General features: G+C 36.4%; 1 protein-coding gene across 4 annotated transcripts in view; it reads right to left on the reverse strand.

Annotated features, from left to right (window-relative positions):
* MYT1L (myelin transcription factor 1 like) overlaps positions 1-12,743 on the reverse strand; it is a 127,828-nt gene that overhangs the window by 267 nt on the left and 114,818 nt on the right. For 2 of the 4 annotated variants that reach the window (XM_062571138.1, XM_062571137.1), the window contains exons 17-20: positions 7,930-8,021; positions 5,548-5,651; positions 798-941; positions 335-475 (exon numbers count right to left, since the gene is read on the reverse strand). In XM_062571138.1, coding sequence (XP_062427122.1) covers positions 335-475; positions 798-941; positions 5,548-5,651; positions 7,930-8,021 — 481 coding nt within the window. Of the gene's footprint in view, positions 1-334; positions 476-797; positions 942-5,541; positions 5,652-7,929; positions 8,022-12,743 lie in introns of those variants that run through there. The other 2 variants (XM_062571140.1, XM_062571139.1) reach the window with 2 other exon arrangements.

A 12,743-nucleotide genomic window follows, 5' to 3' on the forward strand; every position in this document is an offset into this window, starting at 1 on the left:
GCATTAAAAAGAATTTACACTCTATTTATTTTGATCAGCTTACCTCTTCAGAAATATATATACCCCAAAAATGTGCATACATTAGCAGCTATAAACATTACATGGCATATCACACTATGTCAGCTTATATGAAAACGTACAAAATGTGAATGTATTCAAAAAACTATTCCGCAGTTACTATCTTTAAAGCAAGACATAAAATCATTATGAAGTCTTGTAAGCATAACACTGTTTCAAACAGAAATAAATATATAACACTTTCTGGTAAATTACAGCAGCAAAAAACAAGAGGCATCCTTTTTTTAAGCAAGACTTTCACCACTATAGCAGCTGTTCAGACCTGAATTCCTCTCACAGCCTGCTTTATATTTTCCAGTAGGGCTTTATTTTCTGGACTCTGATAACGATCTTGATTTGTATACATGTCCGTCAAAGTGGTCACGTAAGCATCAAAATTTTGTTCATTGATTGGTTCCTACGAGATATTAAATAGTAGTTCATATACAACTTTTATTTTCTTAATCGTATATTCATTTAAGCATAACATATTATCAAGGCATATTGCCACCATTTTTTATAATATTTAAAATGCCTATTTAGATCTTACTTAATTTTACAGGATACACTGGAACAGGCCCTCCATGTCTTTGTTAGCAGTTAAATGTATCTTTATGGTTTCAGTGTTGTTAGCACAAATATCCAACTGGTTGATGAACCATAAACTTAAAAAAGACATCTATTGTATGAAGTGAACTGAAGATCGCCAAATTCCTTAACTTGTGCTCTCAATCACTTACCATATGTGGCAGCTGGATATTAGCTAGACTATGAATTAAAGACTGGCTTAAATTGGCCAATTCATGAAGAAGAGACTCATTTTGCTGTTCGATTACTTTGTTCTCCTCTTCTATCGTCTTCAGGTTGCTCTCCATTGTGGTAATCTAAAATGGATAAATTTGTGTACAATGTAATATAAGGCAAGCTGTTATAAACCATGCACTCTGAAGGAAATGATAACAAAAACACCAGAGAAACAGAAAAAGAACTTTTCACTCAAACTAAAAAAAAGATTTTGCTTGAGTCTGCAACTTTTATCATTTTTAAGGACTTCTTATTCCAACTGCATATTGTATGACTTTAACAGCTTGTCTTTTCCATATTGGTAAAAATACATGAACTTAATTTTGGTTCTGCTGGCTTATAGCTTTTAAAAGACAAAAACGTTTCTCAAGTCTAAAGGCTTAATGATGTTAAATCTGCAACTGTGCGGCTTGGGCTGTGCGGCTAAACACTTTCACTCTTTGGAGCCTATCTGTAGTCAACAGGACATTTTGGGGCCAGTAGGGCATGTAATTTATTGTATTTTCTGTAATATATATCTTGTTAGCTAAGCATTTGCAGCTCCTTGTTTAGCTCTTTGTGTTTATAATTTGATTCTGTGCAAATTCACAGGGCTGTTTATGAAAGTTGAAGAATTGCACACTGCTGTACTGTGTGTACAAATCCTGAATGTAGTCTAAAAAATAGAAAGAAAATTGAAGGAACCAAAGAAAATTTACATGCAGCCAGGAAAGTGGGCACTTGGAGCATGACTACACATATGGGAGAAGACAACTGAGAGTATGGTCTTCCTGCCCTCCCAGGTGACCAGACACAAGTTAGCACCAGCTTAACGTGCTGTTGGGCTTGAAATAATAAACATTGCTGAGAGGCAACTTCCTCAAGCTTGTGCAGAGCACTGGGATAATAAAGCTATTAGGATTTCAGATGAGCACTGGCTTCTTTCCAACCCACTGAGAGCGCGTGCAGAACTTCCTCGTGTCTGTCTACACTTTCCCCTACAGACCTGTCCTTAGTTTCCACATTGGATGACAACTGTTAACAGCTATTACAAAGTGTACTATGTGTGTCTGTGTGTGTAGGTTAAAATGTACATTGGCAAGAGGACAGAAAATGAAACCAGAGAAGAGGAAATAATGCCAAAGAATACAAACTTTTAAATTCTCCAAATGAGCTTTATCCATTTCTAATTTGACACAGACAATGAACTGTAGAAAGAATTGATAGAATTTAAATGTTGAATAGAAGGCTGCAGGTTTGTGCGGTAATAATAAGTTGAAGGGGAAAAAGTTCTTCTATGACTATTTGATCAGGGTCAGTAAATTTCAAGAAACTGCTGGCACAATCAGGTCATTAGATGCCTCAAGTTTACTTTACTCTGCACTCAAAGGTTTAGTCTGTTTTTGGAAATACAATCCACTGGTTGACAAAAGTAACTTTGACAAGTGATGTGGCTATATAAAACAATCTCTAAGTAGCCCTGACTTTGACTACAGATGTTTATGTAGCAGCTAATCCATGCTGTCAGTATCACAGGGGCTTGGTTTTGTCACGATTAATTGATTTTGAGCTATTTCTAAGAGAAGTTAGAATAGGTAAAAATATTCAGCACTGGGAATGAGAACACATCTTTCTCTTTTGTTATGCTTTCAATTTGTGTATGTCAAAGAACAGATCAGATATACGTTATAAACACATGTTTTGGGAGGAGAGAGGGCTGTCTGGAATTCAGTTTTCAAGAGCAATTCCATTTACAACTGCAAAATATCTTTCATAGGTGCTAGCTAAAGTCAGCTATGCTGGGATGTTAACCCTAAAAACTTCTTAAGTTACAGACCAAAGTGAAGAGCCTGAGAGCAATAATGGCCCAGTTCAGTACAGCATAGTGCTGCTGTCTCACGGTAACTTAAGTAGGACTGACATTTCACCGATTTTTTTAGCTAGTTGAGAACTGCTACCTGATTTATTTTTTCTTGGGCCATGTCAAGTAAGATGCTGACTATTTGAAAATTCAGTTGAAGGTGATCAGCGTATTACACATTTTCAAGTAATCATCCTCTGAAAGAGTTCTAAGATCAATAACCAGCGTTCTTAATTATTGTATTTATTTACCTAGTGTCTGGAATTTCCCTCATGGTATTTTACCCTAAAACTAGAGAATGTTCACAAGTACCTGTTCTAAAAACGGGATAACCTGTTTAGAGCATGAGACATATAATTATTTGCAGATTTTTCTTTCTCTCCTGGTCCTATATGTCTCTCCCTCTCTCATACATTTGGATTAGTTTTAAACAAACTTATCAGAAAAATTAAGTTCTACCAAATTTGATATTAAAAGATTGCAGCATGAGTTCATACTGCATTAAGGGTAAGATATTCTACATGAAAGGCAGTTCTTGTTGTAGGAAAAAAATTCACTGACACTTTTCATCCACAGGACAAATCTATTTACAATGAGACTTCTGCTAGTTCTAGTGTTCACAGAACTACTTCTACTTTCCCATTGCATATTACCCAGTATGAAATGTTATTGAAAATTAGGTCACACAATAATTTTCTGAAGGTGCATCAGCAAACATTTTGTTTTATTTAATCTAACAAAATTTTGTTAGATTTTTTTTGTTAGGTTTTGTTATTACAAAAAAGAGGAGTGCTGACTTTGATACTCTTAATGGATTGATAATAACTATGATATAACAGTCTACATGTTGGAAATGTAAACTGCCTATCTTCAGGACAGCGTATTAAATTAAAACTGAGGCCCTTGAATTTTTGTGAAGTTTGACTCAGCTGTGATTTTCTGCTAGGTATCAGCAGTTAATCGGATAAGAATAGGTAACGTTAGAATGGGCTGCCTAGGGAAGTTGTGGAATCTGGTGCTGTGGGCATAACAGAACAGGTTAGACAGGCATCTGTCAGGATTGGTTTAGGTAGAGTTGAGGGGTGATGAGGGAAGGAGAAGACTGGTGGACTGAAAAACGCTTTCAAGGTCTCTCCTAGTTCTGTTTTCTATTAATTAATTTAATGACAATATGTGTCGCAGTCAGTTTTACTCTTTTTCTAAATCTATTGTGTCAAGATGTGAAGAACATCATTTGAACTGGATAGTGAAATAATCAGCTGAGCTTTTTTCCAAGAGTGCTAAATGGTCCCAAGTAATCCCTTATTTGATTTCCTAAGAATGCACAATGGCATCGGTCTGAACTGTGAAAGCTAGAACTGAGATCAGTGAAGTATGGCTTCATTTCAGATCAGATTTTGTTCTAAAACTCCTAGCTAAATCCCTGAAACTCCATGCATGTTTTATGCCTGAATAGTGTTATTATAGCCCTGTTTCTTTTTTTCATTCATTTGGCCATAAATAAATAAAAATACATACGGCTACCAACAGCTGGGGGGAAATTTACCTAGTGTATATATGACTGCCAAACTCGTTGGTATTTTTAAAAAAACTCAATTAAATCAATGTTTATGTGAATAGCACCTATAGCATAGTATTAAACATAAGAAAACATCAGTCAGATTGGAAACTTCTAACTTTAAAACTTAGGACCAAATCCCCCCAAAACAAACAGGTAAAGTTGTCCTGCCACTAACTAGTCTACTTGCCTTACATTTTTGCCAATTTTCTTCTCATTACCTTATAATTATGTTTGGTCACATCTCAGAACTGGGTAAAAAATAAGTCAAATACTATAAAGGTCAAATAATGACAATAGAATCCTGAAGACAGGCATGCAATAAAAGTGAAGTTTCAATATCATTTTGGCTAAGATTTAGAATTCAAAGAAAACTCTAGCTGAAGGGCAAGATCCTATCATTTATTTAGGAGGATACAAGAGGGGGAGGACAATGAAAAGGGCACTCTTCTCTGCAAGCAGTAGATAAAAGAAGAAACAAGGAGAGGTTAGCTTTGATTGCCTTCATCAAGATCAATGGGCATTTTATGATTATGACTGTGGGACTTAAAGGCTGATGAACGGTGAGAACCATTCTTTCTCACTATTCATTTCTGTGCTCAAGTCATGGGAAGAAAAAAGCACTGCAAGCTATACTGGGTATTGGAAAATGCCAGGGAAAGAATTCAATTAGTTTCTTTCCTTTGCCTTTTCCATCAAGTTTTAGGACTGGTCAAGAATGACAATAAGATGAGGTTTTAATTAATACTCTAGTGGCTTCCCCACACACACCTTTTTTCCAGTAGATCTTTGTGGAATGGAAAAGGGATTACGGTAGTTCTGAGAACTGGTGAGTAGTATTCTACGACTTCTACCAAGGGCTGCAGTTAGTGTGATGAAGTGTAACAAGTGTTCACTTCCCTACCTAGATTTCCTCTGTAACACAACCCTGGCAGGATGTTCTTCATCTGGGCTCCTTCACATTGTAAATTATGTAAATGACCATGGTCTCACTTAAAAATTTAATTGCTATTAAGAAGGTATATATCTATTCTCATCAAGGAAAAATACAAAGCTGATCATAACAGGTCATACTTTTGTCATTATTTTAGAAAATGTATTTTGTAAATGCTTTTTTTCATGGTGGCAACTGATGTGGAAAATGCACCATGAATATTGTTTTCTGGCAAATCAGAGATATAAAACATAACATGTAAGAAATATGAAAAAGAAAAATATATTTCCTATATTTCTTCTAACCAATCCTGCATAAAAAGGAGCTGAATTTAGGGCTTCATAAAACTGTTACCTGAGTTCTGAGTTTAATCATATCAGCTTCCATCTGGGAGTTGGATTCATTTAGTTCCTTGATTTCTTCATCTAACTGTTTAATTTCTTCATCATTTTCTATACCTATGTGATATAAAAATAACAGGCATGTTAAAATAATTATGCTTTAAATCAGAGTTCATTAAATGAATTATTTCCATATTGAAATTAAATATAATTCAAATAAAAGTACTAAAGTAAAGAATAAAACAGTAAGTTTCATCAAACTTTTCTTTTTAAGTTAAAACAATGTATTTCACACCACTTTTCTTTTAAGAATTATAGTAATTTTCCCATGAGAATGATGGAAATGGCAGGAGGAGTGATAAGACACAGCTTTTTCTTTGTATGTGCTGACTTTATCTTCACCTTATTAGAAATGCACCTGCAGCAATGAATTCTGCTCCTGTCATATGTAACTTATTTGAAAGATTTTGTGCATACATAGACCTTCTGAAGGAAAAAAAAATATGGTAACATGCTAATCTCTTCATATCACAGTGTTGTCAAAATCATTTGTACCTAATTTAGAAGAAATTTTTCCCAACGCAGAGAAATGTCATGGATGCCCTGGGATCCACTGTGATTCTGCTGTTTTTTTTAATAATTCCATGGTTCAGAAGGGTGTTATTATATAATGATATATGTGATAATTTGCACAATTGAAGTGATTCCTGAGCTTTTATAACATAAACATTTAGGGAACAGAATTTTAAAGGTACTTATCTCAGGATTAAGGCATGAATGAACTACTGGTTTTATTTATTTGTTCATTTAATTACTATAAAAGAGCATAAAATAGCCCTAGGATGAAATAGGCTTACTTTCTCTAAAGTCGAGATCTTAACTCCTACCACTACAGGATCACAGAATCACAGAATAGTTGAGGTCAGAAGGGACCTCTGGAGATCATCTAGTCCAACCTCCCTGCTCAAGCAGGGTCACTAGAGCATGTTAGACAGCATTGCATCCAGGCAGGTTTTGAATATCTCCAGAGAAAGAGACTCCACAACCTCTCTAGGCAACCTGTTCCAGTATCCTGTATCTCTCTAACAGTAAAGAAGTTTTTCCTCATATTCAGGTGGAACTTCCTGTGCTTCAATTTCTGCCCATTGCCTCTTGTCCTGTCACACGGGACAACTGAAAAGAGTTTGTCCCCGTCCCCTTGACACCCTCCCTTCAGGTACTTGTACACATTGATAAGATCCCCCCTCAGTCTTCTCTTCCCCAGGCTGAAGAGGCCCAGCTCTCGCAGCCTTTCCTCGTAGGGCAGATGCTCCAGTCCTCTGATCATCTTCGTAGCCCTACGCTGGACTCTCTCTGGTAGTTGCATATCTCTCCTATGCATGCTCTCACTTGCTTTTTCTGCTGTGAATCTTGCACACCTTTTTGCACAGTGCGTAACTGTAACATGAAGGATGCCACATGTCCCCCTAACTACTGAGAACATCTATATGCTGCTCCTTCAGGCATTCTATTCAGGTATAGCAGACAAAGATTTCAGCCCCTCCTGGCTGTAGGGAAAATTGAGCCCAGATCTTCCACTCTCTGGATACCAGCTACTGAACAAAGACAACCCACACTTATTTCTCCAGCTGTGCTCTCCATGTGGGTTACAACAGCTTCCGCCCTTACTGTTGAACAAAGCATTTTCTGTAAATGCTTGGGGGCTCTCAAATACAGTAAAATTCAACAGATATTCACTGGAGTTTAGAAGACAGCATCTTTAGGCATTTAGGCAACATCTTTAGGCAAAGTTTTCTCAGAAAACTTAGGACTTAGATACCTTCTGGACAAGACTTTTGTGGTACTTATGTGAACTGCAGCACCTACAATTTTTTTTAATTGCACTTCAGATACCAGCCTATGATCCTGAATTTCATTTAAGTTACTTTCATCATCTCCCCTGCAACTGAAGGTTTCCAGGAAGGATTGCAGATAAAATAGCACAAGGCCATCTACATCTGCCAAAAGTTACTGAACTACAGCTCAAAATGAATTCAAGGGAGCTCACGAGGACTCAGCACCTCTGCAAACAAGTCTTTTCTCTTCTGAATCCTGCAGCAATATAAGAGCAACTATCCACCTTGATGAATGAGGTAAGAAGCATAAAATTATAGTGGTATATTCCTTTTGGAAATATTTTAGAGTGTTATAGATTTATGTAGGCATAATAGACCAACTTGACTCATTCCAGTGCTAGCTCAGATTTCCACAGCATAAAAATCAGTTTCAACTCTACTGACAGTGAATTCACTGTTTATACAAAGAAGACTTATACATGTAGAAAAAAAACATACAGCAATGATAATTTTATCTTACAAAGAAGTAACATTTAGAAAGGTAATGATTGAAAATTTACCATTACTGGCTCGCTGCTTTATTGTTAGCATTTGTTCTCCAGATAGCTTTGCTTTCTTCATAGCTGAAGTGGCTCTGGGGCATCCTGATAAACTGTGAACAGTAAAGAGCCTGTTAATTATGATAGGTCATTGAAAATAAATCTGTAATCCAAAACTATTATAAAAACAGTATCAGAGATGAAGTTTGTCCTCACTGCCTGGTACTAGAAGAGCACGTCAGTCTGAAAAAGAAGGACTTATCAGGAGTGATTTCATTATTTTATTCTTCTATCTAAATTCTTTTTGTATAGATGAGTAACATAAAAGTCAGATATATCTTGTAAAAGTACAAATCAGAGAAGAAGAGCCAAACTTCATAAAGATACAGTGCTCTTATTAAAAAGTTATCTTTTAAAAGTAGTTACTGTGTAAATATTCCCTTTTGAATTTGCATGCCCCCACTTTGAGTTTTCATCCTTTCAAATCCGTATGAAAGAAATAGCATGACCTAATAGCTTTTCACTTCAGCCTAGGCAGGGGGTTGTTCCAAGCTCTGCTATAAACTCACTGTGTGGCCTTAAACAAAAAACTTTATCATCTTCTCTACTCTCACTGTTTGTCTTCTGTATTTATGGGTAAACTTTTCAACACAGAGTATCTCTCACATTACATGTGTGCGCAGTACAACCTTCTTCTTGAAGTGAGAAAGAGCCTTGAGGAAAACTAAGGGGGATTAGGCATTTGAGGGTAGAAAAACCCAAATAACTGTGGCACAGGGAAATGAATGAAAGACATCAGGATACGCAAAGTTTCTACATCATTTAATTGACTTCATTTTTGCATCATTTCAGATGATGTAATTAATTTCCTCTTATTTTGTCTTCACTCTTCTTTAGGTTAATATCAGCAGGTATTTTAATAAGTTTGTTAGGGTACATGATCCTCAGCCTTTTCCTCTCTAAAGGTTTTGACAGATGATACCTTAGGCAATCCCTCAAAATAAAACTATTCCTCAAAACTGGACGTAAATATGACATTCAAACCCTAAACAGACCAGCATGAGACCAGGATGCTAGAACTGTGCACTTCAAAGTGCAGAAGAATAATGAAACAAGGAAAAACATAGGCACAGGGATTACAATTTTACTGAGAGATTCAGTGTGCCTACATTCCAACTTTGGTGCCTAAAAGATGTCTCGTTCCCAGGCTGCGGCTCTGGAACTGGGAGGGGCTCTAAATTTCTAAATGGTTGGACATCAGAGACACAGGAGTAATGCTGGACAAAGAAGAGTAGGTATGAGTTTATTTTTCTTGAATTTATTAAGATTTTGTCTGAAAAATGTACAAGGATTGAAATAAATATGAGTGAAATACACTTCAGTGCTGTAAGAGCTAAGCAAAATATGCTTCCAGCATCGCAAAAATCAAAAAAAGACCAAGAAAAATGTGCTAGCAGACCATTCTGTAGTGTCAGTAAGTATAATACTTATCTTCACATCAAGTTTAAAGCCTTTTCAATTGATGCCTGTGTTATACAGCTTCTGTTACAAGTGGAATTAGCATGTAATCCCACTTTTGTTTATTTTTTATTTTTTAATGTCTGATAAATCTTACACTGACCTTTATACAAACACAGAAATCTACAGCTTGTTCATTCTAACAAAGAACTAGTAAAATTAATCACAACTATCTCACTTGCTACTGCCATTATTTTAACATAGATGAGAAATCATGCAAAAGAAAATATCATAGACATAGTGTAGTATTCTTTCCATAATAAAAAATCAATAAAATTTCTAATAACATTGCTGGGGGTACTGCTGCAATAAATACAGTATAAACATACTGAGGCATCATTTATCAATGTCACACTGTGGATGCTACCAAGCCGGAAGCTATAAGCATTTTAGGTGAGCTGCGAAAAGCACCAACACCCAGTTCCTAACTCCTTTTGAATTCCCAATTAAGCAGGAGCTGCAAACTGCTGCTGCCACAGAGACAAAGTATCAACAACTAGCTGCTCATCAGCACTATGTCTCTTTGAGATGCAATGTCTCTTAGCTCTCCCTGGATTTCTACTGTCAGGCTTAATCTCTACTTTGAGGAGAAAAAAAAAAAAAAGTGCAATCTGGCACATCATTCTTTAAAGCCTCAAACCTCTGTCAGAATTTACAAAATACTATGAAAAATGAGTTAACCCACTAGATTAAAATAATCTAGGGTCAGTTCCTGCAAGCCTCCTGTGAAGTATGCATATGCTAAAATTTGAGGTCGCAATTTTTCCTTGTTAGCTGGATACATCTGACATCATAACGCATCATTTATATTGGAAAACTGCTTTTGTTGGGCTTGGGTGCAAAATGGAGAGGTGCATGGCTGCGAGCTACTCATGCAGCTTTGCTTTGCAGGGAATGGTATCATCAGTGCAGAAGACATTTGTGATGCCTGTAGGATTGACAGGTAGAAGAGGTGAGTAGGTTTTAAATCACAGAAGTTCAATTGGCATAAATCAGGCCTCTTTTGGGGGAAAACTTTATAAATGGAGGCATGCAGAGCTCAGATTAAAAAGGTAAAGTAGTCCTATAAACTCTACTTACAAAATACACTCCACCCATATGTAAGCTTACATCTTATCCTAAATTCCCTGAAGAGCACTGATTAACAGAAACCCAGTCATCTAAATGGTATACAGAAGACTGTATGCACAGATCAGAATAAAGTGTCTATGGAGTTTGCATCTGTCAGAGCTGAACACAATATGAATAATTAATTTTCTTTCTTGCCTGCTTAGGATTTTGGTTAGATTACTATTACCTACGTCTAGCCATATCATAGAATCATATATTTACATGATTTAAGAAAAAAGGAGAAAATGGTCACAAAATAAAAGGAAAATTACTGGAAAAAAAAAGTTTGAAAGGAGCATAGGAGGTTAGTATACATTTACTATGAAATTAAGTTTATAGAAAAGAAAGTCTAAAAGCCTGAACCACTTCAAGACTATGACTGCACTATCTTCAGGGATGCCAAACAAGACAGGCCACCTGAATGAAGGATATCACGTGGAGTAACTGGGTGACTGATTTTGGTTATGCAGATTCCAGGTGTGTGCTATTACACTTTTTTTTTTTTTTTTTTTTTTTTTTTTTTTCCTCAGCAGACAATAGTAGTCTGGTTCTTCTTGGAGTTGAAGGAATTGTACTAGGATTCTCAAGTGAAGAAAACATTTCTCAAACAGGAAAGTAAGAGATGTGGGGAAAAAAGAAAGAAAAGAAAGACAAGAAACCAGTGCCTCTGTTTACAGTACCAGAAAAGCACTCCTGAAGGCTAACTTCATAAACGTAGACCAGATTCACTACCACACTGATTTTTCAAAAACTTAAGAAAATGAAACACTTTTCCTGTTTATTAAAAATAATATCTTCTACAAACTCGAGAGAGGAACATATATTCAAGAGACCTCTGTTTATGAATGAAAGACCCCAAACCCTTTTGATATTCAGGGAAGTACAGATCAGAGTGAAAACCACTGTTTTATTTTGTTAATGGACAAACCTTACTCTTAAGTCTAAGCGCCTGTTAATGGTACTGTTTGAAGTTCAAGTTAAGAGATCTGACTCAATGATCAAAGTGGCCCTCTCCTTGGTTTAATATTAAATCCATGAACCACTTATTTTTCCACATTGAAGAGTATCAGCTTTAGTGATTTCCTTATTCCCAGGTGTAAGTTCTGCTACATGTCTTAAAGGATGAATTGCTCTGTGCACAGCTCCCGCAGAGATAAAAGGCCCCCTCCCTGGCCCAGCACTCCGTCCTAGTTACGTTCAAGGGTGACTGGCTTCTCCTGAGATCCTTGCTGGCACTGCACAGCAAGGGGGAGGAAGGTTACCTGGCCAGGAGCGCTAGCAGTAGAGGGGCTGGCAAGGAGATTGCTGCAACTCTCAGAATCTCTTCTTCTCCCCACCAGCCACAAAACCCTGGTTGCCTTTGTGCTGTGTTGGAAGAAATCTCCAGATCAGCTCAATTTTCTGATCAAGTTTCTGATTCATGTGGCCCTTTTTAGATCTTTTTCCATGGCTAAATACCAATGTTCTCTGTAAGCTTCATACAAGCTTCTCCCCACCCCCCCTTTTTGTGATGCATTTGCAATTCACACCTGAATGTCCATGTAAAAGATCATTATATTTCACTTAAATTTTCAATCATGAGGAAAATATAAGCTAAAAAAATCTAAAAGCTTGATCTAACATGGAAACTGGCAGCTCCTAATCCAAGCTGCTTTCCAAAGCTGTTGAGAAAAGCAGTTGAGATTTGATTCTAGTTGAGATTTGATTCTATTTGAATAAATCTTTACATTGGTTCCAGAACCAGTGCAAAACACTACCCAAGAGACTATGAAAGAAATAGAGCCATTTCAATTAAAACAAAAGGTAAAGTCATACACTTTTCATTATCTTTTTAATGCCATATGATCATTGTTTTAGAGAGACTTCCAGTAATGAACCACATTTCTAATTTTGGAGGGGCATGGTTAAAGCAGCATTAAAATGTGGTCAGTCAAGCACCAAATGGACAGGTACCTATGGAGTGAATGGTCATGATATCCACAAGTAGAGAGGGTATTTGGTTGTTTGTTAAGGACTTAAAAGGTAAAATACTGTTATAACCTAATTATATCTATCCTCAAAACAAAATAATGAAGTATGAAACAAAAATAGAAATTAAGCAGAACAGTAAACCATGCCAAGCTGAGTAAAAAAATCTGAGAGCAGACTAAATTTGAAAGGAATCTCCCTGAGGCATGAAGGTACAACAGAAAAAAGATTAATTAATC

The sequence above is a fragment of the Rhea pennata genome, chromosome 3 (assembly GCF_028389875.1).
Source record: "Rhea pennata isolate bPtePen1 chromosome 3, bPtePen1.pri, whole genome shotgun sequence".
NCBI classification, from domain to species: domain Eukaryota; kingdom Metazoa; phylum Chordata; class Aves; order Rheiformes; family Rheidae; genus Rhea; species Rhea pennata.